Below are 27,071 nucleotides of genomic sequence, written 5' to 3' on the forward strand. Positions count from 1 at the left end.
GACTTCCTGCTTTAGCATTCCAATCCCCTAAGATGAAGAGGACAACTTTTTTTGGTGTTAGTTCTAGAAGGTGTTGTAGGTCTCCTACAACCGATCAACCTCAGCTTCTTTGGCATCAGTGGTTGGGGCATAGACTTGAATTACTGTGATGTTGAATGGTTTGCCTTGGATTCGTACTGAGATCATTCTATTGTTTTTGAGATTGTACCCCAGTACTGCTTTCCCCACCCTTTTGTTGACTATGAGTGCTACTCCATTTCTTCTAAGGGGTTCTTGCGCACAGTAGTAGATATAATGGTCACCTGAATTAAATTCATCCATGCTTGTCCATTTTAGTTCGCTGATTCCCAAGATGTCGATGTTCAATCTTGCCATCTCATGTCTGACCACCTCCAGCTTACCTTGATTCATTGATCTTACATTCCAGGTTCCTAAACAATATTGTTCTTTACAACATCAGACTTTCTTTTCACCACCAGACACATCCATAGCTGAGTGTCCTTTTGGTTTTGGCCCAGCCGCTTCATTCTTTCTGGCGCTACTTGGAAATTGCCTCTGCTCTTCCCTAGTAGTATATTGGACATCTTCCGACCTGAGGGGCTCATCTTCCGGCGTCATATCTTTTAGCCTTGTGATATGTTCCATGGGGTTTTCTTGGCAAGAACACTGGAGTGGGTTGCCATTTCCTTCTCCAGTAGACCACATTTTGTCAGAACTCTCCACCATGACCTGTCCATCTTGGGTGGCCCTGCACAACATAACTTATGGCTTCACTGAGTTACGCAAGCCCCTTCGCCACAACAAGGCAGTGATCCATGAAGGGGATTGAAGTGATTAGGTAAACTCAAATCCACTACAAAAATAAACAACACAACAGCCTGAGAATGAGGCAGAAAAACGGAAGCTGCTTTCATGGGAGAAGAAAGCTTTCAGGAAATTGGAGAACAGATTTTGGCTCAGCATAAGGTCCCTGGATCTGAACACAGCACTGTCCTCCTCACATCTGCATTGCGGTGGATACAAAATGGGATCCAGGCCACCAACAGAGTTGATGCTGTCACAGCACAAAAGACGCCAAAATCCTTCAGAAAAAAGAAAGAAACAGTTCGAGAACCTCTGTCAAGTGTGAACCCAGGAGAAACCCTTGAGAATTTCTACTCCGCCAGATTAAGGATGTATGAGAAATTTGTTAATTTTTGATCAGGCTTTACCCCATTTGCACCTTCTGGACCAAACACAGACTCAGATGCAATCTGCGGTCGAATTCCGCACATTTCCGAGCTTTGTGATTCACGTACCCCCGCTCCAAATGCGATTGACAGCATGTGTACATTTGAAAAATGCACACGAAGAAATATGTACTTTTGAAAAATGCGCACAAATCCGTTTTAATCAATGGGAGAAGAACGGGGCAGTTCAAAGGTGCGCACAAATGATGTGTACATGTGGAAAAATACGCATGAAAATATGCATGGATTTTCATGTAGAAAGACACTCCTGCCCCCAAGCTCACAATCTGATATGGAGTCAAGTCGGAACGAGCTTCAAGGAATTTGGGAAACATTGGCAAGCTCGTGTTCTGCTGATTTGCACATCCCCACGACAGAGGGGGCATTCTAGGCGTGGGAGGAGCATAGAAGCAGAGAAGAACAAGAAGTACAGTTGCCCCCCCAACATTCACTCTTCCCCACCATCTAAAAATAATCCAAATAGCTCCCCCAGGTGGCACTTCCATTCAGCACTATCCATGCTCAAATGAAACATCGTGCGGTTGTGCCACCAGGCGACGTATGAGTCTCTCCCACAACCCTGCACACCGCCGGCCACCAGCTTGGAATCATAAATAAATGCAGTAGCAGACGTACCAAAACTGGTTTGTTTCTCATTCCCAGTCCCAAGAGGCCGATGTGATTGACTGTTTACGCCAGTCCTGGTTCCCCAGGGATCCCCGCTGCGCAGTTGCTTTTAATGAGCGATCAGGCCCAAGGAGGGGGCTGTATCAATAGCTCCTTAATAGGCAGTGAGCTGCGTAAACCTCTTGGAAAGTTACAAAGTGAGGCTACTGTTGCTTCAATACCATAGGTAATGGCTTTGCTGAGGAGTTAATTATGTGTGCGCAGCAACGGGGGGGGGAGGGGAGGTGTGAGTGTGGGAGAACATCAACTTTCAGCAGTAGCAGAGAACCGGCACCTCTGCTTTATTCCCTTTCGAGAACTGATCAGATGTTTAATTGAATTTGCTTTGCCTTGTTTCGTGGAGGAAAGATCGATCAATGGCTATCCTTCCCGCTATTTCCGATGTTTGGGGGGTGAGTGCCGTTGCGTATGTGGCCAAAACGCACACAATAAGGCGGGGGCTTGAGAGACCAAAAAATAACCCGTTTAGACAAAGAACCTTGAGGAGGTTCAACCCCCACCCCAGTAAGAGAATGCTCAGTGGGCACTAAATACTGACTGACAGGTGCTGGAACAACATGGAAAACTGCAGCCAGTGTAGTGTAGTGGTGAGAGTGATGGACCGGGAGCCGGGAGATCCGGGTTCTAGTCCCCACTCGGCCATGGAAGCTCACTGGGTGACTTTGGGCCAGTCACAGACTCTCAACCCAACCCACCTCATGGGGTTGTTGTTGCGAGGAAAAAATGGAGAGGAGGAGGATAATGTAAGCCGCCTTGGGATCCTTGCAAGAAGAAAAAAGGCGGGATATAAATGCAATAAATAAATAAATAACATGTAGGTGGGGAGGGGGAATTGAGTATCTTGGAAGAGGGTTGGCTGGCTCCTTGAACAGGAGCACCGTACACTTGCGATGGGCAGAAAGTGAATCTCCAGTTGTTTCAGATTTCAGCTCCCTGCATTCCTGCCCATCGGCTGTGCTGGCAGGGGCTTCTGGGAATTGAAGTCCAAAACATCTGGAGATCTACCTTCTGCCCACCCCTACTGGATTCCACTTGTTAACCATAAAAGCACAATGGAATGTCCTTTGGAAACCAGATCCTGGGGACACAGCAAAGCATTTGTAGCCATGTTCATTCATGTATCTACACATACACACTTCTCCCTCTCTCTTTTCAAAGCAGCCCCTCCTGCCTCCACCCTGTTGCTTGTTCCCAGCATCTCGTATTGAGAAACGTGAAAGAGAGGTCAAAACAGGATGCAGATTTGCAGGAAATGTGCATATATGTATAGATGCAAATTTCAAAATAATGAGCTTCTCTGCACAAGGCTGTTAATCCACTGCGTCTACTTTCGGTTTTGTTGCAGAATTGAGATCTGAGCATTTCACGAAGAATGTTTCCTTTACTGCTTTTCTGCTACATAACCTCTAGGTGGCACTGTGGTAGAGAGAAATAGTGCAAATACTTAAGTGAGAAAAGCATTTTCTTTTGCTTTTACAATTAAAGACTGCACCTTCTCTGTTCTAAAAAAAACCTCACCAAAAATGCTTTTTAGATACAGAAGTACAAATGGAGGGTCACATCATAGTCCAAAGAACCCATAAAGAACCATAAGTAGGGAATAACGAGAGCACAGTAAATGCCTCAGGTAGAAAAGCCCAATGACTAAACAGGAATACAGTTCATCTCACCTTAGTGGGGAAGACCAGGTAACCTCCATGCCTGCTTGCTCAGTCTACTGCCCAGGTGTAGCTAAGTGTTAACAAGCAACTTCTAGATGCTGCTTTCCCTTCATAGGGTTCTTCATCTTTAAACCAGGCAGACCTTCAACTAGAGTGTCCTGCTTTGACTGGAGCAGACTCTGAGTGCAGGGCTAACACAGAAGCAATGCAATGGAGCCCAAAAATGGGCAAGCATACAGGTTTCTATTCAGTGGGCTTCAGGCTAAGACAGGAGTGGTCCAAATAAGAGGCAGAGGTCCAAACACAGGCATGCAGTCAGATAAGTTGGGATCAGGTTACAGCAGGATTGGCCCAGGTAACAGGCAGAGGACAAAACACAGGCAACCAGTGAGATACATTACACAGTCCAGAGGCAGAGTTGATAGGGAGTCTAAAGGTCAGAAACACAGAGCACCAATCACAGGGCAAGGTCCTGGAAGCAACGTACATGGCACAGGACCTGGAAGAACAATGTTGTTCCAACACTGGCTAGCTCTACAGTGAAGGCTTTTAACTCCAAAGCCTGCTGAGCCCCACCCAGAGCTCAGCTGCAGTAATCAGAGCTCCCTGTTCAGAGCCCTACTCCTGAGGAGTCGCTTTCTCCTGAGGGGTCCTCCTATGCAAGTGAGCACTGCTTCTCGCAGGGGCCCTATTGGCCTGTCGTTTGAGGTGACAATGCTCCTGGGGGCCAGGGGGTTCACCCTCAGCCTCATTGGTAGAATCCCCTCCTCCTGACAGGGATGGACCTGCCACCTTCACCCCTGAGGGCCCAGCATTCTGCTGGTCTGGTGGCAGTACCTGATCTGGGGTGCTCTGGTCTCTGCGGACACCAGCTCCTCCTCTAAAGAGGACTCCTCCTGTGGGGCCTGACATGGAGGACTGCTCTCTGTAAAGTAAGACACAAGTCCTCTGCCCCCAACTGAGGAATGATCTCCCCAGATAGGTCCAGCTGGTGCCAACATTGTCATCTTTTTGGCACCAGGCTAAGATCTTCTTGTATTCCAGGGCATTTGACAGCATATGATGAGCTCCTTAATGCATCAGTTGACTTGTTTATGGCTGTCATGGATGTTTTAGTCATTTTATGGGACTGTGATATTTTACTGATAACTGGTTTTAGCTGTTTTAAATTGTTTTGAATTTGCGTGTGTTTCAATTTGTAAATTTGCAAGTGGAATCTTTTTTTTTTTTAGAAGCGCATCTAAGACACTTTAATAATGATGATGATAATGGTGCATACCTGATTGATTGATTTATTCAATAGATTTATATACTGCTGACCGTATTTAAAAATATCACTAAGCAGGTTTTATTCATTCATTCATTCATTTATTTATTAGATTTCTAATCTGCCCAATAACTAATGTTCTTTGGGCGGATTACAACCAGTTAAAAAACTAACATGCCATAGAACAGTTAAAAATACTAAAATTAAACATTGTTGCGAATCGCCCAGAGAGTTTCGGCTATTGGGCAGTATAGAAATGTAATTAATACAATAAATAAATAAATGGGGGGGGGGAAGGAAATACAATACAAATATCTGAAAGAATAAAATACAATATAATGCAAAACAACAAACAGCACAGGAATGGATAAAATAGCCATTATAACTTAGAAGTAGGTCTCTAAAATGCATGGGAGGAAAGAAAAGTGCTTGCCTGGTGCTGAAAAGATAACAGCATAGGCGCCAGCTGATCCTCTCTGGGTTTCGTAGAGATTCATAGAGAATCAACTGCATTTAGCCATCTTAGATGAATGGGAACCCCATATATAGGGGCTGTAAACCTCAGAATATACCAGATGCTGGTGGACAAGCCAAGAAAGGCCCTTATCTCCCTGTAGCCTGCTTGTGAGCTTTTGGGAAGCATCTCTTGCAGTCTGCTTTTGGAAATTTGTTTGGATCTAGCACGTCTCTTACCAAAGTTAGCTCCATTCTCCCTGCGATGGCTTATGGTGGAGGGTGTGTGGGTGGGGACGGAAATAGGGAAGGCTCTTTTTTCAGTCTGGTGAAATTCACCCTTGCCTCTTTACAGGAAGCATGTTTCCTTTGAAGATAAAAATAAATGAGAAATGTCTTTGGAGGAGGAGGAGGAGGAAGAAGAAGGATAATTTCAAAAGCCCTTCAGCAAACGTGACCAGCAGCTCCTTACCATGGCAAGGAACCCTGCACCTTCCTTGCTACTGCCCTGAACGGGAGACTGTGAAGAAAAGGCTGCACTCGTGATGAGGGGAGAGAGGCATGGATTTGGGTCGTTCAGTGAAATCTATTGCTGGCAGCAACGCTCAGAAAAGGCTGTCTCTGCAGTACTTAGGGCGCAATCCTATGCATGTTTAGAGAGAGAAAAGGCTGACAACCCCCAGCATTCCCCCACCAGCCTTGAATGCTGGGGGGGTTGTAGGCCTTTTCTCTGTCTAAACATGCATAGGCTAATGCGTCCTTAGTTATTCAGTTTCTAAATCATCTTATGTATGCTAGGTGGTTGTAGCCACATGCATATTCTCTCTCTCTCTCCCTCTCTCTCTCTCTCTCTCTCTCTCACACACACACACACACACACACACACTCACACACTCACACACATGTTCCCTCCAATAGCAAACTCAGTGTCCCTGTGCCAACTGAACTGGAAGCCCAAACGGGGCCACTGAGGAACATGAGGGAAGTACAGTGTTCTTGGGGGAATGTGGCATTGGCATCTGGCATTCTTACACAGTTGCCAGCGCTGACCCCTGCCCAGTCCCATTCCTATTTTTTCCCCCTGGCCCTAACACTCTGAGCAGTGGCAGCTGGCTGTATCTAACCACCTTTTTCATTTCCCAGAATGCCCTTGAACTAGCGTCAGTCTGGGGCTACATGCAGCCCCCCCCCCCCGCACTGCCAGGAGCAGTACCACGGCAGCCAGATAAGCCCCCTGACAGAGGAGGGGGCCCACCAGATAACAATTAGCACAGGACCCCCTCAGCACTGTCATGGTGGAAGTATAAACATATATTTAAAGGGGGTGACCCCCCACAGCCCAATGGGGGCTGAGCATGCTCAGTGGATACCAGGAGGCATGGAAATTTGAGTGTCAGCTGGAAAAGGAAAATAAAACAAAACCGGAAACTAAAATGGAGGGAGGGGGGAGAGAGACTGAACGGAAGGTGGCCACTTATGTATTGACAACAAAGAGCAATTGCATCACTGAAGAAGAGGTCTCCAATTCATCATTCATCATCGTCATCTCTGCCCCATCGCCGAAGCTCTCTGGGTGGTTTACAAAGCCGGTTATACAATTTGTGGTTATACAATTTGCATAGTACTTGCATAGACAGCTTTTTATGTGTAGGTGCAAACCGAGAAATATAATAACCATTATTTAAATAGAAACAGAGTCTTACCATAGTGGAGAAGGATGACCAGGTGACCTGTGTGCCTCGCGCAGTCTGCTGTTGTCCAGATCCCAGTTGCTGATGGGCCGCTTCAAGCCCCCTGATCTCCCTTCCCTAGGATTCTTTGACTTTAAACAGTGGGCTGGACAGACCATCAGAAAGAGGGCACTTAAAATGGAGGACTATCCTCTGTAAGGGAGGACACCCAGACACCCTATGGGCCCCTTTCGGCAGAGGTGGGCAGAAGATGGATCGGGATCTATTGTCAGATCTCTGCATCAGCAGTAGATCACCAAGGATAGCTGACTCCCCACTGTTTTACAATAGCAACCGCCCTGCTCCAAATTAAGCTACTAAAATGAAGAAAGCTCAGGGGCAGGGAACCAGGAATGGATTTTTGACTAAAAGGGACGGTGAGCTCAGTTCTTGCATAGCACTGCTGGGATGGGGTGCATGTGTGTCAAAGGTAAAAGCCCCAACCCATTGGCCTTACACAGGCCTCCACCGCCCAGTGTGTGTGTGTGTGTGTGTGTGTGCGCGCGCGTTCATATTTGTGTGTGCGCATGGATGTCCATACATGCATGTGTGTCTTCCGGATCCCCACTGACACCAAATGTGGCCCTCGGTTAAGAGGATGGCCATTGAGAAATGGGCAAGAAAAGAGGTCAAAAGAAGAGAGTGCCCTGCATAGCATTTTCATATGGTCACGTATAGATGTAGATGCAAATTTAGAAAGAATAATTAGCATATAAATAGAAATACAGCCCATCTCGCCATAGTGCAGAAGACTGTGTCCAGGAGACCGGTGTGGCTGCCTGTTCAGTTTGCTCTTTAGATGTTAACTGCCCCTCAGGGGAGATGATAGATGAGAGAGAGAGAGAGACAGACAGGCAGACAGACATGTATGTATATATGTATGTGGCCCCTTTGCAAGTTTTATGGCTCCCCTGAGCATCCCGACAACTCCCTCTTGTTTTCTGTGGGCCTGTTTTGTCTCCAGTCCTGTTGGCACGGCAGCACTGAGGTCGGTATTAGAGGGAGCGATGTCTGATTTGGATTTGCTACCCTGCCTGGCCCTGAAAGCTCAGGGGGGCTTGTGAAAAATGTGCAGTGCGCTGCACAGAATTCGAGTGAAATGTTAAAACCCCAATTCGCTTTTCCTCCCCCACTGCCCGTATTAACGTCCTTGTTGGTCCCTTGAGGCCTCCTGCATCCAGCTCATTCTTCTGCCCGTTCCCCAGAGTTTTTCATCTTCCCCACAACCACTGAGTGTGTGATGAAATGCCTTGTATACATGTTAGATACATGTTAGCCCCGAGCAAGCGATCATAATGGCCCGGCTGGATGGCGCTGAGTAGTAAGCAGCCTGAAAGGGGTGGGGAAGTGGGAGAAGCAGTTGCCATGGATTGGCTGGATGCAGGAGAGGGATTCAATGAAACTGCCTGTGCACGCTGCAACACACTGCACAGCAATCGGAGCCGGCAAGGAGGGTGGAGGATCTGGATTGTAGGTAGAGATATGCAACATCCTCTGTCTCAAGTCGGCTCAGTCCTTTTGCGATGGGTGCCCTGCAGTGGCTCTGGGATTTCCATGTCTAGCTCACAAAAGGCTCCGGTTTGTTCTGCCTTGAAAGAAAGGGGGGAAAGGGAAGAGAGAGAGAGAGAGAGAGAAACTTTAGTAGAGAACATTCCTGCCTTCCAGACTTGCAGAAGACCACGGTGTTGAAGGTTTTACCCCTGCCAAGATGATTTCTGGATGAAGCTGGGCACTGATGCTGAGACCTCTCTGGAGCTTTGGAGAGCACAGTGGGGAGGACTGCAACAGCATTGTAGGAACTCCCGGCAAACTGTACATCCCACCAGGAACTGAGCCCACAACTGCCAAGTGATACGTGCGTGGCTTCTTCCTTTCTTTTCAAACTCCCCCTTGGCCCATCTCTGCTTGATTCGGCAGGGCACGTTCCTCTTATGGGGCACAGCATGGCGTTGGGTGAAACCCACCTGGTCTTCTCGGTCGGTGGCCCTCTGCGTCTCCATTGAATGCTCAATGGCCGATGGCTTTCTAAAGCACTGATAAGACCTCACTGGGTCAGATCCAAAGTCCATCCAGCCCAGTCTCCAGTTTCCCCACAGTGGCCAGCTACGAGGGAAGTCCCGTCTGCTCTGAAAGATTGGCTGGGGGAGCATTCCACAGATCGGAGGGCCGGAAAGAGAAGGGAAATTACAAGCAGGGGTGGGGGGAAGCCCATTTGAAAAAAAGGGGAAAGCGACCCATCCCTACTTCCCCTGAAAATGTCCGATCAGGAGATCGACGACTTCGACGCGGACAGCCTGTCGGACACATCGCGGATGATCCCTGGGCTCCCGCCTTACAACATGGAGGACCAACTCCTGCCCATGGAGCGGCGTAGCGTCTGCGGCTGCTGGGCGTGGGCTTGCCTGGTGGCAGCGATGAACTCTCTGGCGCTCCTCTTGAACATGCTCCTGATGGCCGCCATCTTTGCCCTGGTCCTCCTTCCCACCATTGTGGTGGTCTACTTTGGCTTCCAGTGCCATTCCCGGGTAAGTGATGTGCAACCCTCAGGGCTGTCTGGTTAGGAGGCCCCGATCCCTCCCCTCCTCCCAGATAGATTGGGGGGGGCATTAAGACTTGATTACTCAATGAGGAGAGCCATGTGCTCTGCGCGGTCTCAGAGGCCCCATCGCCTGGGTTATTATTATTTCCATGCGCTCCTGGGACGAACATTGGCACTGACGAAAGGTGATCAAGGAGAAGGGGAGGACATATTCCTTGCTTCCTCAAGTGGCAGGGAGTTCCAATGATAACTTGTACGGACAGGGTGGAGAACCTCAGGCCCAAGGGCAAAATCTAGCCCTCGGGGGGGGGGGGTTCACCAAAGGCCACGCCCCCTTACCCTGGCCCCACCACCTTTCTTCCATCCACCAATCATTTGTGGTTTCCTAACGCTTGTGCAGTTTTCCCCATTCAAAAAGATTGAAATGCCTCCCCTAGGGCTTAGTTATCCACAGCAAGACCTTTACGCTGGTATTTTGGCCCCATCTATTTTTTCTTTGGCCCCACTTCAGCCACCACCAGAATGCAGCCCCAAAGAGCTTCTCCAAAACTCAGTTTGGCCCTTGAGCTGAAAGAGGTTCTGTTCTGTCCCCCTGTTCTATGGGGTCAGGTTCTTAGTGAGGGGAGAGTGATGGTGGTGGTGTTTTCTGGTGTGACATCTATTTATTTCGTTCTTTTCTTTCCAAAAGCTTCAGCTCATTGGTCTAACATCTCAATTTCACCTCTCCCCTGGCAGTAACCTTTTGGGGGTTTGATGCTTTGTTTAAATATGGCTGTCAACTGCTTGGAAGGGTTGCTTGTAACTGAAAAAAGCAGCGTGTAAGGGTATGAAATCAATCAGTCAATACATTTACAAATATTCAAGGGAAATGGGAGAGGCAGAGTGGGAAAGCTCTCAGGCAGACAGGGCTGGCTTTAAAGCAGCAACGGTTTCCCCCAAAGCCTACAGCATGCTCTTGGAGACCCCACCTGACTTGCCAGCTGGACACACACACACACACACACACACACCCCACCTTTCTCAATCTGTTTCTTTCTCTGTGGATTCAAAACTGCCTGACTTAAAAGTGCCAAATTATTTCCTCAGTCTCCCAGTGAGGAAGGGGTGTGCGTGTGCGTGTTTGTCCAGTAGCTAGTAGCCACCCAGTCTTGAAGGCCATCATTAAGTAGGCATCGATGAAAGCTGTAGTCATTTGGCTCGATGTTAAAGGCATCGTTGATTTGAAAGGTTCATATCCCATCTTTAGACCGTTTAGGGATCCAAGGCGGTTTGCAAAGATACAGTGTTTTTGGGGTGCAACAGGAGTGTCTTTCCCACATGTAGACTTTCCCCCTTAGAACAAACTAGCAGACTCCCAGGCAGCGGAGGCTGGTGGTCCGATGTCAGTGGGGCGGTAAATCCGCTCCGGGTTTCAGTCCGAACCAGTCGGAACTATAAAGGAGCTCTCCAAGGTGTGGAAGCATCCTCCACTGGATTAAGTGGGCAGGCTGGATTAAGTCACCCTCCTCCCTCCCCAGTGTCCGTGATGGTTCTCCGTGCATGCTCAGAGGCAGCATTTCCTAAAACAGGAACATGCTCCAGGGACGAAAACAGATTTTTTCAGCGGAGGGGGGGGGGGATTAAGCTTGCGGAGACTTGGCTCAGATGAAGCCTGGGGTGTGCGACCATAAGTTAGCACTGAAACAAATTTGCAAACGTCATGCTTCTTATGATGAAGATGTCACTTTGCTCCCCTGTTCTGCTGTGGAAGGACAAGCATGGGTTAACCCCCCCCCCCCCCCCGTACAAAGACTTGGGGAAAAGTGAGCATGCATGGCCTAAGTGCATTTCATCCCCAAGGAGGAAAAACCGAGTTCAACGGTGCAGGGAGGGGTTCAGTTTCACAAATGATGTGGCAAGTGCGCGCGCGTGCGTAATGCCTGCTGTTTAAGGTGTCTGCAAATCTCAAATACCGAAACTGGTGCTGCTGACCACAGAAGCCTGCATCTGGAGAACCTCAGATCCTTTTAAAAAAATAAAATGAAAAAGTAAGGTTCTAGTACTTAAGACTAGATTGGTTTCTGAGATTTTGCCCCCACACTTCAAGACTACGAGAGCAGGGGGGCGTCCAAAGTCACTTTTTGTGGTCTGGGGCTGTTTTGAGATTTTCAGTGTCCTAGGCATGTCTAATCAAGAGTAAGTCCCACTGAATTCAGTGGGATTTACTCCCAAGTAAGTGTGCATGTGATTGTAGCCTAGCTCACCTATACTTCCTGGACCTCAGGAGACATATTTTTCAGCCACCCATTTTATCCTCACACCAGCCCTGAGAGAGAGTAAGGCAGAGAGAATGAGACAGCGAGCGCGAGTGCGATTCAAGAGAAGAGAAGTAACTCCAGGGTGGCTGGCAAGTGGGGACTGCAACAAAATATTGCAGTGTAGAGTGCTACTGTTCAGATTTCTAGTCACTTTATCCCACTCCTCTTTCCCACCCTGGTGCTTCATCCCTCGACTCCAACAGCCACTCAGCATTCTGTGCCTACTGGGCATGCTCAGTCCTCATTGGGCTGGGTTTTTTTTGGGGGGGGGAGGGTTCTCCCCTTAGGGGTTTATTAAGTGGAGGCTGCTGGCTCCGATTTCAGTGGGGCTTTAAATCCACACTGGGTTTCAGGCAGAACCAGTCAGAAGATATCCAAGGGGCTGAACCCAATCCCCAAAATGAGTTTAGCGTCTTGGCCAGCTCCTTCAGAGTTCTGACTGGTTCTGACTGAAACCCAGAGTGGATTTGAAGCCCCACTGAAATCGGAGCCACCAGCCTCCACTGATTTTATTTTTCCACTAAGGAGTTTTTGGACTTCTACAAACCTTGGGGTTCCCCCAAGCCTGCTAATACCTCCCACTTGTCCCTGGGTGGCACCTCTTTGGCTAAATAAGCAAGGGCACACATACCCTGGACATTGGAAATAAAAAGAAGTATAGCCCTGTTTCCTGCTCACGGGGAGCAACTTTTAAAAAGTCAGGGGATAATGCCTTTGAGCATGTCTGAAGTTCCATCCCCCCTCCCCTGGGTTGTGTTTTCCATTGTTTTAAAAAGCAGGGAAATAATGAATGACCCTGAATACAAATTTTTCATTTTCTAGCCACCTTAGAATGGAATAGAATCATAGGGTGGGAAGGGGCCTACAAGGCCATCAAGTCCAACCCCCTGCTCATTGCAGGAAGCCTGATTCCCAGGCGGTCTCCCATCCAAGTACCAACCAGGGCTGACCCTGCTTGGCTTCCGAGATCAGACGAGATCAGGCGCATCCAGCCCATTGTCATCTGTTGCTCAAAGCTTTCACAAATCAAATGCAGTAGCTGTAATTAGAATGCATGACAACACGACATGAGCTCAATTACAGCTGCTTTAAATCATAACAACATTTAAATCAGTGCAAGAGAGACCAGTAGCTCAGTTAATAATATCCAGTGCCAATAAGAACATATATTCACATCGAACAATTAGCTAAACCTGGGGTCTCTAATGCAGAGCCCGTGGGCACCACGATGTCCCTGGGTACTGATGTTGGCAGCCGTCAGGCTCCCTGCCGCTCCTGATTTTTATTTTATGTCTTAAGATTTTTCTAAAAATTAAACCCGTGAGGTTGGCATGCTGCAAATCCTGTTCATTTCATTTCATTTCTATACTGCCCAATAGCCAACGCGCTCTGGGCGGTTCACAAAAATTTAAACCACAAAGTGCAACACAAAACAATATAAAATATGAAAGCTTAAAACCACAATATAAGAGTAGAACCAGAATAAAACCTAGCAGCGATGCAGAGATTTAAAATACGCATTTAAAACACCAGAGCTAAAAGACTAGGAAGCTAAAATGCCAAAATACTGGGAGGATAGAAAGGTCTTCACCTGATGCTGGAAGGAGAACAACGTAGGCATGAGGTAAACCTCACTAGGGAGCTTATTCCACAGCCGGGGGGCCACAGCAGACAAGGCCCTCATCCTGGAAGCCACCTGCCTCACTTCCTTTGGCAGGGGCTCCCAGAGAAGGTGCTTCCTTCAGTGCCATCTTTATTTGGGCGCAAAAGAACATTTTTGTGTTGGAGCTCTGAAATGTGCATGTGTGTGTCATGCAAGGAGAGCCACGGAAAAGCTGGAAAACCACCCCATGATTATGTGCGAGGGAAGTCGGAAATCACTCGGCAATGTGGGGAAGGGTGTGGTGCTTTGGGGGGAAACCTGGATGGACAGATTTCCCCCCTAGGTCTGAGATTTCGTCACCCCAGCATCACTGTCATGTTGGGTGGTACAGCACCAGCTCTGCAGACAGAAGGACCTAGGCATCTCCGGTTAGAAGGACTAGGGAGTGAGGGATGGAAAAGATCTCTCTATTAGAGAGACCCTGAAGAGCTGCTGCCAGTCAGCACAGACCAGGGGTCCCCAGCACAGCATCGTGGGGACCTCCAACGGAACCCACAAGGCTCTCCACTCCCTGCCCCCTTTAAAATATATTTTTTTAATCTCAAACTTGAAAAATGTTAGGGTGCCCGGTTCGCCTTCTTGTTCCTGAACTGCTGCTGCTCAGCTGTTCAGCAGGCAGGAAGATGAGGAAAGAGCTTCTTCCTGGCCTAACCCAGTCTTCTTCTACTCACACAGACCTTTCCCCTTTGCTCTGTCTCTCTACTCCCAGCCTCTAGCCTTGCTATTTCTTTCCACCCAACCCCTAGCCTTGCTCTTTCTCTCCCTTCCTAGCCTCTAGCCTTGCTCTTTCTCTCCCTTCCTAGCCCCTAGCCTCGCTCTTTCTCTCCCACTTATCCCTCTGTCTTGCTGCTTCTCCCCCTCCCAGCCTCTAGCCTTGCTCTTTCTCTCTCCTCTACCCCTTTGCCTTGCTTTCCCCCATCCCTCCCAGCCTCTAGCTTCACTATTTCTCTACCCCGCCTCTTGACTAGGCAGGTGCCCATGGCAGCCATCATGTGACTAGCCATATCCTCTATGGGAGCCATTTTGTGGTGGTCCCCACAGAAGTTTCTCAAATTCCGAAATGTACCCAAGGGTTCAAAAAGGTTAGGGAGCACAGACAATCCTGGTCTAGATGTACTAAGAGTCTGACCAAAGGTCAGTGCTGAGGTTCCTCCTTCTGACTGGGGTTTAAATGTTCTGCAAAGCAAATTGAACCCAAGTGCACTTTGGTCCTCATGGGGAGAATCTGGTTCTTCCTCTGGTACTAACAAGAGCAAGCTTTGCCGTCATCAACCCACAAACATTACCCTGCAGTAATTACTAAACGCACAGTGACAATCTGGATAGATATGGTGTCTCGGCTGACAGAGGCTTCTTCCAGCGTCAGTTACTCATCGTGATTTTTATTTTATTGTCACAATATTTCTCTCTACCTTGGCTTCTGCACTTTTGCCAGTAGCCTGCTTCTCTCTTGCTTTTGTCTGCCTTTGCCTACACAGACTGAAATCTGTTTAATTTCATTTTAATTAAGGCTGCTCCTTGCTAGACTTGGTCCTTGCAATTTGTCTATTAAGTTAAAGAGAAAATGAAATGAGAGAGGGAGAGAGAAGCCAACCAAGAGCAGCAATAACAGAAATTGAATCAATACTACATCTGTGTCTTTGGCGCGGAGATCCCAAAACGCTGTGTGGGTTCGCTTTCCAGCCGCCGCTGGACGTCCCTCGATTTGTTCAAATTGACAAACTAATTTTGTTCTCATTAAGTATTCTGCAGATTCGCCCCGCATGGCTGCTCTGCTATCCTTCGAGTTTGCTATGTTAGGAAGATGTGATAAAAAGATGAGTTGTGATCTTGCCTCTTTGGTTCCGAGGACTTTTGTGCGTTATGAACTCAAGTTTGATAGAGTGATCGGATCTCTCCTTGCATGAAATCACCAACAAATTCTCCTGCCAAAGTCTCGTTGAAAGGAGAACGGTTCATGTGAATGAAATGTGTGCTCTGCAGTACAAGGGCTTGAGAAAGTCCTGGCCACAGAATTTGCTTGTTTACAGTGGTGAAAAATAAAACAGGCTGCTGGGAGGTCCCACTAGCTGTAGAAAGAACAAAAATCTACTGAAGATGATATAATAGGTTACAACTAAGTATTCTACACAAGATTTACATTACCTTTCAACACTTATGCTAGGTTTATGTCTGCTCCAATAGCAATAGTTGACAGGCTCTGTGGGCATAGCATCGCTTCTAACAGAAGTGGTTTTCATTCCCTATGTGTCTTTCAGCCAGCAAGATTCCTTCCATGCAAATTTAAAAAGAAATCTGTACTTAACTAAGAAGACAATATTAGCCATAGAACACTAGAAATATCTCTACAAGGGATGGATGCCACCCCCGTCTGGGTTCTCTGGGCACCCACCCAGCCTCTGCCTCTGCTTGCCAGACCCCAGGCTGAACTCAAGCCCCTCCTGCACTTGGCGACCAGCCTGCAACTTATCCAGACCTGTCCGCCTCTGTGCTGATAGCCATCTTTCAAAAAACATGGCGATCGGCCGTCTGTGCCCATAGACTTAGATGCAAAATTTGTTGTTGTTCAGTCGTTCAGTCGTGTCCGACTCTTCGTGACCCCATGGACCATAGCACGCCAGGCCTTCCTGTCCTCCGCTCTCTCCCGGAGTGTGCTCAAGTTCATATTCATTGCATCAGTGATGCTATCTAGCCATCTCATCCTCTGCCGTCCCCTTCTCCTTTTGCCTTCAGTCTTTCCCAGCATCAGGGTCTTTTCCAGGGAGTTTTCTCTTCACATTAGGTGGCCAAAATATTTGAGCTTCAGCTTCAGTATCTGTCCTTCCAATGAGCACTTAGGGTTGATTTCCTTTAGGATTGACTGATTTGACCTCCTTGTAGTCCAGGGGACCCGTAAGAGTCTTCTCCAGCACCACAGTTCGAAAGCATCAATTCTTCGGCGCTCAGCCTTCCTTATAGTCCAGCTCTCACAGCCATACGTTGCTACTGGGAAAACCATAGCTTTGATTATACGAATCTTTATCAGCAAGGTGATGTCTCTGCTTCTTACTATGCTGTCTAGGTTTGCCATAGCTTTCCTCCCAAGGAGCAAGCGTATTTTAATTTCATGGCTACAGTCACTGTCTGCAGTGATCTTGGAGCCCAAGAAAATAAAATCTGTCACTGCTTCCATTTCTTCCCCTTCTATGTGCCAGGAAGTGATGGGGCCAGATGCCATGATCTTAGTTTTTTTAATGTTGAGTTTCAAACCAGCTTTTGCACTCTCCACGTTCACCCTCAACAAGAGGCTCTTTAGATCCTCTTCACTTTCTGCCATTAGGGTGATATCGTCTGCATATGATACGTATCTGAGGTTGTTGATAATTCTCCCGGCAATCTTAATTCGAACCTGTGATTCATCCAACCCGGCATTTCTCTTGATGTACTCTGCATATAAATTAAATAAGCAGGGCAACAATATACAGCCTTGTCGTACTCCTTTCCCAATTTTGAACCAATAGGTTGTTCCATGTCCGGTTCTTACTGTTGCTTCTTGACCCCCGTACAGGTTTCTCAGGAGACAGGTAAAGTGGTCTGGTACTCCCATCTCTTTCAGAATTTGCCACAGTTTGTTGTGATCCACACAATCAAGGGCTTTCGCGTAGTCAATGAAGCAGAAATAGATGTTTTTCTGGAATTCTCTTGCTTTCTCCATGATGCAGCGAATGTTGGCGATTTGATCTCTAGTTCCTCTGCCTCTTCGAAATCCAGCTTGTACTTCCAGTAGTTCTCGGTTCTCATACTGCTGAAGCCTAGCTTGTAGGATTTTGAGCATCACCTTGCTGGCATGTGAAATGAGCGCAATTGTGCGATAGTTGGAACACTCTTTGGCGTTGCCCTTCTTTGGAATTGGAATGTAAACTGACCTTTTCCAGTCTTGTGGCCACTGTTGAGTGTTCCAAATTTGTTGGCATGTTGAGTGCAGCACTTTAACAGCATCATCTTTTAGGATTTTAAATAGCTCAGCTGGAATACTGTCATCTCCGCTAGCTTTGTTGTTACTAATGCTTCCTAAGGCCCACTTGACTTCACTCTCTAGGATGTCCAGCTCAAGTTCAGAATACCTTCTTGTCTCTCCTTGCTATTCTCTGGAAATCTGCATTCAGTTGGATATATCTTCCCCTTTCTCCCTTGCTTTTCGCTTCCCTTCTTTCCCCAGCTACTTGTAAAGCCTCATCAGACAGCCACTTTGCTTTCTTGCATGTCTTTTTCTTTGGGATGGATTGAGTTGCTGCCTCCTGAACAATGTTACGGACCTCCATCCATAGTTCCTCAGGCACTCTGTCTATCAGGTCTAATCCCTGAAATCTATTCCTCACCTCCACTGTATATTCATCAGGGATATGATTGAGGTCATACCCGAACGGTTTAGTGGTTTTCCCTACGTTTTTCAATTTAAGCCGAAATTTTGCAAGAAGCATCTCATGATCTGAGCCACAATCAGCTCCAGGTCTTGTTTTTACTGACTGTATGGAGCTTCTCCATCTTTGGCTGCAAAGTACATAATCAATCTGATTTCTATATTGACCATCTGGTGATGTCCATGTGTAGAGTCGCCTCTTGTGCTGTTGGAAGACGCAAAATAGTGCCATTAATTTTGCGTATATGGGCAATTCACAGTGCTTTTTGCATATAGATCTACGTGCCTGTCAGGGTGGAAACTGAGCTCAGAGAGCCCCAGAGCAGTTCTGATTCTGAGGAGGAACAGCAATCTGTGGGAGAGGAGCCAGCTCATCCCTCACAGGCTCAGCACCTGGCAGAGATTCCTCCTGCTGGCATTCCTGTGATAGATAGTGACCCTGATAGTGAGGAAGTGCGGGAGGGGGACTTCTTAGATGCTCGATGCCAGCGCAGAGAGCGACGACAAATGGAGGGCGTGGAAAGGAGGCGTAGCGCCCGTTTGGCGTGCAAGCAACGGCCGCCTCCCATGGACCCAAGGGAAAGAGGGAGGATCTCTCCCTAGCCCATAATTTCTGGGTCTTCAAGTGACTCTCTTTCAAACGGGGATCAACTGCCTACCTGCAGCTTAGGCCACTCTGCTGTTCCTTGCTTTAGCCGCTGGTGATTAGCATCTGAAAGAGTCATTAAGTTGTAAAAGGATTAAAGCTTTAAAAAGAATTCCTTTCATCTGTGTCTTGAGTTGGCTATTGGAATCTACTGAGAGAGGCCGCCAAGGCGCTCCTGACAGTGCCCACACAGACTCTACAGAACAAGAGCTGTGAATCGCCCATATACTCTAGATTCATGGCACAACTTACTGAGTCCAGGTAAGTTGCGGGTTGGTTGCCGAGTGTGGGAGGTGGTCTGGGGACTGGCAAGTGGGGGGGAAGTCTCGGGGGGCATGGGGGCTGGCGGGCCGGCAGATTTGTGGACTGAAATGGGCACCCGCGCCATCCCTAATCTCTACTGCATAATTAGCCTCAGCAGAAAGCAAACTCTTGTGCTAAAGTCTGAACCATGTGGAGCTCAGAGGAGCACACATCAAGAGTATTGTACTTGCTGGCTCAGGGAACATAATGGTGACGTTGATTTGTCTTATCTTGGCATGTGATCCTCACTCCTTTGAGCCCCACTCGAAAGCTAAAAAGGCACCCAGAAGCAGCTTACATAGATCAATAATAAGGCACTCCTTTCCCTCACATGTAACATGGCAAAGACCTGACACAAAAGGAAAGGGGGTTGGGAGGGAGGTGAAAAACACACACAAAGTCAAACACTAGTTCTTAGTTATGGAAAACCACCGACACCCAAGGAAATGTTCAAACCTTGATCTAATCAAAAACAAAAGGCTACATCAGACTTCACCAACCTGTGGTACCCCACAGATGCATGGGGACAACTTTCATCCCCAGCCACATAGGGTTGTGGTCCATGATAAGGCAGATTTGACCAAAGTCTTGTTGGATGCAGACAAGAGGCCATGTAGAGGGACATTCCTGGAGGAGAAGGCTATCAATGGCTACTAGTCCTGATGGCTCTGTGCTGCCTCCAGTATCAGGGGCAGCATGCCTGTATACTCCAGTTGCTGGGGAACATGGGTAGGAGGGTGCTGTTGCACTCGTGTCCTGCTTGTGGGTTTCCTGTGGCAGCCGGTTGGCCACTGTGTGAAGACAATGCTGGACTAGATGGACCCTTGGTCTGATCCAGCATGGCTCTTTTTATGTTCTTTAAACGGCCTGTAAAGCATGCCATGGAATGTGGAAGGCTGGAAGAATAAATGGTAAGAATTTTACGGGACGTAAATTTTACATCTCCCACTTGGGACCCTCCTGTGTTTCCCCACGGCTTCTTCCTTCTTTTTTTGGTCTGCAAATAATCGGTTGAGGAGGAAAAGACGGCATAGATGCGCTATGCCTTTTGATTGGTGGCACTGCCTGGGAGCTCTCTCTCTCTCTCTGGAAGTACCCAGTGTCAGAGAACTGGGAGCTTTTCTAGCCTTCCCAGACACGCCCTTCTTTCACCCTGCACAAATACTCTGTCCCTGGAGGTGGCTGTAGTTCTACCATGATTAAGGACTTCATCAGCACCACTGTTGTGTTTTTTCTTTTTTCAGTTACTCTTCAATTGATTTAAGATCATCGGCGCTGAAGGTGGCATGAACCAACTTGAAGTGGTTCGTTAAGCTATTCGATCAGCTCCGTTTTCGCAGCCTTTGCTCCATGGGCGACCCCTCTGGAATCAGTCGGGGAGTAAGGCGACCCTCCGTGTGATCCTGGGTACCTCAAAAATAGCCCCTCTGATGCCAGGAGCACAAGATTGGTTGCAGAGATTAATAGTGAATTGATTTCTCCCTGCCCATGCCTCACCTGCGAGATGGTTGTGGTTATTCCCTTTCCATAGCTTCAATGTGCCGATCAAGGAGGAACATGGCTAAGTTGGGAATTCAAGAGTATCGCAGGCTAATAACAAATTGGCCAGGCTTTGCGGCAGTTGGGCCCTGCAGAGGGGTGATCAGGTGGCGCATTGTGCATTGTTAGCTTTTCGATGCAAACGATCCATCATTTTCCTTGTCAGTAGCTCCACCAGCTGTTGTAGATTCTACACAGCGGTGGCTGTGGCCATACAAAGTGGCCTCTATTTCTGTTACTCCATTTTAATCCCTTTGGTGACTGGGAACGTTTCTGGAAGTGCTCTCATCCAAATGCCTCCACAGATATCAGAATTCCAAGTTACGTGGTTTTCATAGAATTGTAGGGGGTTACCTTCTAAGTAGGGATGTTGAGAAATCCACGCTGGATTCAGATGAGTTCAGATTTCGATGAATGTGACCTGCAGGTTCCCCAGCAGACTGGCATTCTCCAAGTTCTGTGGATTCTGTAGACATCTGGACCAGTTTTTCACTTTGGGGGTGGATTTCTGCTCATTTGCATTAGCGCTAATTTGCATTAGCACAGCTGCATTAGTGCTAATGCACACTTGCGCTAATGCACAAATGCACATGAGTTAATGTGCCTTAGTGCTCACTCATATTAACTAATAGGCATCACTGCATTTACATAAAAGTGAAAGTGTGCAAGTGCATATTTGCACAAGTGCACATTTGCATACTGCACAAACACACATTAGTTAACACACATTTGCACTAATTCGCATCAACTAATGTGGATTTGCACATTAGTGCAAGTGCACATTAGAGCTAATGCAAATAGGTGCAAGTGGAATGAAATTCGGGGGGGGGAATCTGATTCTGTCAATGAGTGGATGATGGAATGAAAGACTGCTGACTATCCATGAAACACAGATGGAATGGACTTTACAAAAACTGTATATCCCTACTTGTAGGGGTGCAGAACCTCAGGTCCATAGGCCAAATCCAATCTGGATTTTGGCCCTCTGGGATTCCCCAGAAGGTCAGGCCCCTTTCCCTAGTTTCACTCCAGGGCCTACCCCATAGCTTTTGCTGCCCAAAGCAAAGAATATGATAGCAGCTCTCCCCTTCCATGTACAAAAGTTGGCTAGATTGTCAGTTGAATCTTTCTTCAACCCTGGTAATGGGACCACATCCTCTGCCATGCCTGAAGGTAGCAGGCTAGCTGGAAGGCTGTGTGGCACAGAGCTCTCTCCTCCAACACCTTGCTGCCTCTTCCCAGCAACTGCTGCAGGAGACTGCTTAATTCTGCCTAATGGCAGGGCTGGCCTTGTCCCCCCCTCCTTTCCTCCAACCACCAATCATCAGGTGGTTTCCCAGCTTTTGTGCAGATTTTTTCCCCTCCCATTCTAAAAGCTTGAAATGCCTCTCCTAAGGCCTCATTACTGGCAGCAAAAGTTTTCAGCTAAAATATGCTGGGATGCTTGTTTGTTTAGCCCCACCCCCTTTGCCTCTGCTCCACCCCTTTTGCCTTTGGCTCCTTCCACTTCTGGAATGCGCCCCCAAGAGCTTCTCCGGAATGGAATCCAGCCCTAATTCTAACAGCGCTATCCAAGCTGCTGAAAGGTGCTATCCAAGGTGATGAACTCTAACCCCCCCCCCCAATTGGGTTCAGCACCTTGGATAGCACAGTTAGAGTTTTGCCTGTGGGTAACTAAAACCCTGAGCGGAATCACTGCCCCTCCAGCACTGGAGTCACCAGCTGCCACTGCTGGAAAGCCATTGTGGTGTAGCGGTTAGAGTGTTGGAATGGGACTTGGGAGATCCTCGTTCTAGTCCCCACTCGGCCATGAAGCTCACTGGGCGACTTTGGGCCAGTCACGGACTCTCAGACTAACCTCCCTCACAGGGTTGTTGTGAGAATAAAAGGGAGAGAAGGAGGATCATGTAAACCACCTTGGGTTCCTTGCAAGAGGAGAAAAAGGTGGGATATAAAAGTAATAGATGAACAAACAAACAAACATAAATCATCTTTGCAAATTTTGGTAAATTCTTATGAAAAATGAACAGAAAGTACTTTCTCACCCATCTGTACCAGCCAAATTCAAGAGGTAGTTATTCCCAATGTGAAGAGCAGCGTGTTGTAGATGTCTCCCATATAGCTGTTAAATATGAGAATCCTATGATAAAAAAAGGGTGGCAACTCCAATTAAGCACTGACATACAACCGTGTTTTAACTTTTTAAAACTCTTTTAACCATTGTTTTATTCTTATCATGTTGTTCACTGCTCCGAAATCGTCTGATGAGGAGGGGTATATAAATATTGTAAAATAAATAAATAAATATATAAATAAATAAATAAAAATACAGAGGTTGAACATGGTTGAACTTACATTCATACAGAGACATTTAAGAGCTAAGCACCAAAGTCTTGGGCTTGGATGGACAAATCTATCAGTACATTTGAATTTTTTTTAAGTCTCAGGTTCTTTTTGTCCTAAATATGGACTACTTTGCAAATTTTGCTAAGTCCTTGTCAAAACGGAACTGAAACAAAATTCTTAGCCATCCCTTGATCTGGTGACTGCAAATTAAAGAGGAAATATTCCTTTCCCTGCCGTGGAAAGTATACATAAGATCACAGCAATATCCCCCACTTTTTTTACACGGGCCTCACACTTTTGTCTCTGGTTGAACAGGTCTGGTAGGTTTCCCAGTTGTTTCAAAACCTCCTGCACCTCTTTGACCAGGAGCAAACATGGGAGAGAAAAAAAATCATTGGGTGTGCATTATAGGAAGGGATGCCCCTCACCAGGGACATTCAGTTATCTTAAAGACAATTGTCTGTCTCCAGCTGTAAAGAACAAGGGAATGGCGAAATGCTGATCCATCTTAAAGACAATTGTCTGTCTCCAGCTGTAAAAAACAAGGGAATGGCGAAATGCTGATCCATCTTGTTTTTCTATCTGCGCAGTGGTCATTCCCCCCCACCCCAGCCATTTAGTTTTCTTCCTGCGGATATTTCTTAGTGCTTTCATTTTCTTAACGTAGGCGGGCATGGAGGTGCATACAGTCTACCTTCCTGGAGTTGTTTACTGCCCGTGCTCCCAAAAACAAACCAGCTCACCAGTATTTTATAGACCCTAATTACCTCTCATGCTAGTTGCAGGATCCCTTCTCTAACCATTGCATCAAATTTCAAAAAAGGACATACCGTAGGGCTGGAAAAGTTGCAGAAAAAGGGCAACCAAAGGAAAGGTTTTGAGCTTTTTTAGTTCACACTGTACTGTGTTAACATTTATCTTGTTTTAAATTACTCCACGGTGCCTTGATGGCTGTTTAGCAGATAAAGCGGTATATAAATGTTAAAAGTAAATACATAAAATAAATGTTTGGGGCATTTTAGTTTGGAAAAATGGTGAGTGAGGGCAGGGACAAGGTAGAGCTTGATAATATTTGTGTAGTGTGGAGAAAGTGGATAGAAACAAGTTTTTCTCCCCCTCTCATAATACTAGAACCTGATGGGCTCATCCCCTGAAGCTGATTGGTGGAATATTCAGGGCGGACAAAAGGACGTCCTTCTTCACACAGCTCATTGTTACACTATGGAACTCACTGCTACAAGATGTGAGGGCCACTCACTAAGATAGGTTTAAAAAGGGGGAAAGGGAAGCCTTCTTTCAGCCTGGTGCCCTTGAACATCTGTCGTCCTGCAAGTCCCACCCTTCTCAATGGCATGGTGGCTGGGAATGATAGGTGTTGCAGTCCACCCTATGTCGGAGGTCTGGGGGAAGGCTGGATGAGGCAAATCATGGGGAAAGATATGGATCACTGGCTACTAGTCATGATGGCCATATGGTACCTCCAGGATCAGACACACCAGTTGTGGAGGATGCTCTCGAACTCATGTCCTGCTCGTGGGCCTCCCAAAGGTATTTGGCTGGCCACTGTGGAAACAGAATCCCAGACTAGGCAGGCCTTTCCCTGATCCAGCAGAGCCCTTCTTACGTTCTTAACATTTAAAAAAAAATACCGTTCTAATCCTATTTGCACTGCGAATGCCCAGCCGTAGAAACAACCACACTAGCATAAGTACAAAACAGGATCTCAGGAAGGCGCTGTTGTGGCCATGCTGAGAAAGGCCATGATTTTTTTTTCACCTCTAGGCTTTTATTTAACTAAGAACTTAAGCGGCTTCTTGGGGACTGGGAACTCGAGAATGCTTGCTTGAATAAGCCACGATGGCCAACGGCTACTAGCTACTCAGCACGTCCCCAGCTGCACAGTTGGGCACTGGATTTGTCAATCAGAAGGTAGCTAGCAAAGGAGGAAGAAGGCTGAATTTGGGCTGCAGGTAGGAAAGGAGGAAAGGGTGCCAGCCCAGGAGCATGCTGTGTGCTTGGGGGCGGGGGGGAATCAATGCCGCTTTAAAGATGAGTCCTGTCTGTCGGGATGCTTCTCTTCTCCCACCTGCCCTGCTCAATTTGCACACTTGTAAATAGAGAGATCATACAGAAATATGATAACTCCATTCCTCTCTCTTCACAAGGAAACTGACCCAGGCGGTTGGGGAGGAACCTGTCTAACTCTCAGGGATTTGGACAGTATGACATGGTATCAACCATCAAGGTGTCAGTCAGTTCTTTGGATATCTGGGTGCTGTCAAGGGCTCCTTGGAGGCCTCTCTCAGTCTAATCCAGTAGCCAAGTCCAGACACAGACAAAGGGATTCCTTTCAAAGCTTTATTCCTCTTTTACAACTTAACAACTCTACTGTTAGCAACTAGCTATGAGCAGCAAAGTACCTATGCCCTAAGTTGGAACAGTTGGTCCCCGTTTGAAAGGGAATTACTGGCAGACCCCTGAACGTAAGGACTAGGGAGAGTCCCTCCCCTTTTCCCTTGGATCCTCAGGGCACAGCCGTTGTGTGCGCGCCAACCGGGCACTACGCTCTTTTCTGCGCCCTCCATCCGGCGCCGCTCTCTGCGTCTGCGTTGCGCATCCACCAAGTCTGCTATCTGTGCTCAGTCACTCCCTGGACTGCTAACTAAACTAGGAATGCGGGTGGGAGGAATCTCCGTCAGCTGTGGGCCCTGGGAAAGAGGAGCGCGCTCCTCTCCCAGGAGCAACTGCTCTTCCTCAGAATCAGAACTACTCTGGGATTCTATGGGCTCAGTGTCCACCCTGACAGGTGCATACTCTCTCTTCAGTTGCCTGACATGATGTCACAGCATGGGTTGCCAACTGTCTAAAAGGTCCCACGCTTCTGCCTTCCAGCTAGGGATGTCAGAGAAATCCGCAACGGAAACAAACGAGTTTGGATTTTCATGAGTCTGACCTGCGAATTCCACAGCGGAACAGCTTTTCCCCTGTTGGGCAGATTCTGTGGGATTGCGGACTGGTTTTCTAACTTTCCCGAATTGTGCACACATTTCATCGTAGAAAAATATGCAGAATAAAAAAACTCGGCCAAAAATGCACATTTCCCCCATAGGCTAAAGCATGAGCATGTGCACTTTGGGGGAATTCACGCATTTTTGTGTGTGCAAATTTGCACAAAGTTGGAAATGAAAAAAATCCGATTCCCATACACTATGTTCATCATCTAGGGCCCTCCTCCAGGTGTCTCCTCCAAGGGAGGCTTGGAAGGCGGAAACAAGGGAGAGGGCCTTCTCTGTGGTAGCCCCTCAATTATGGAACGATCTCCTTGATGAGGCCCACCTGGCACCAACAGTGTTATCTTATTGGTGCCAGTTAAGACCTTCTCTCAGGCATTTGGCAGCATATGATGAGGTTTTAAGCAGGTCCTGTATTTTTCTTTTTTGTTGTTGTTTAAAAACATTTTAGGTATATGTGTGTCTGCATGTGCTGTCTGTTTATATGTCTATATGTAAATGGTTTTTTATACGATATATAATGTCTTTTTAAGGTTTTTAATCTCCCTAATCACCCAGAAAGCTTCAGCTGTTGGGCATCATAGAAATGTAATAAATGAACTGAACTGGACTGTTCTAACACTGTGGTAGAGTCCCTCTCCACTGGGCCAGAGAGGCTTTCCACAGTGGGTCAGCTTTGCACTCTGGACGTCTTCCACAGCTAGACATTAGCATTCTGTCCTTCGCAAAGTACGAGCCTCACAGTTAGCGAAAAAGAAAGCAAAAAGAAAAGCTGGAGTAGTGGTTTTAGCTTTGACCATCCTGCCTTCAGGCCCGCTAAGAGACCTCAAAGCTCTTACCTCACTCAGTGGGCCAAGTCAACTGCTCAGCACTCTGTGAAGCCCAGGAGCAGAGGTCCATGAAGCCTCTCATCAAGTCAAACCGCATCCCTGGCCTGCCAAACGTAGGGTGGCCAGGTGTCCTCTTTGATCAAGGACAGTCCTCTCTTTGAAGGCATCCCCTGGTTCATCTTCCCCAAACCTGGTGCTCACGGGACGTGCTGCGACTGATACTCCCAGAATTCCCAGCCAGCATGGAATTATGGGAGTTGTGGCCTCAGCACTTCTAGGACGGGCACCGTATTGCGGGAGGCAGCTGTAGTTGAAAGGCCATCCGGTCCACAGCCAGTTGGAAGAGAGGGAGCCCTACGAAAGGAGAGGAGAAAGCACATAGTTGAACTATGGAATTCGCTAGCACAGGAAGTAGTGATGGCCACCAGTTTGGATGGCTTTAAAAGGGGGTTGGACAAATTCCTGGAGGAG

General features: G+C 47.4%; 1 protein-coding gene across 1 annotated transcript in view; it reads left to right on the forward strand.

The window, feature by feature from the left end:
* The first annotated feature begins 9,282 nt into the window (after positions 1-9,282).
* The window catches only part of TMEM278 (transmembrane protein 278), a 38,571-nt gene continuing 20,782 nt past the window's right edge, over positions 9,283-27,071 (forward strand). The window contains exon 1 of the mRNA XM_084822223.1: positions 9,283-9,552. Within this exon, the coding sequence (XP_084678349.1) occupies positions 9,283-9,552 (270 nt within the window). The remainder of the gene's footprint in view (positions 9,553-27,071) is intronic.

This window comes from Heloderma suspectum, chromosome 15, assembly GCF_057233095.1.
Source record: "Heloderma suspectum isolate Gila_16-S chromosome 15, 16-S_ref, whole genome shotgun sequence".
Classification (NCBI taxonomy): domain Eukaryota; kingdom Metazoa; phylum Chordata; class Lepidosauria; order Squamata; family Helodermatidae; genus Heloderma; species Heloderma suspectum.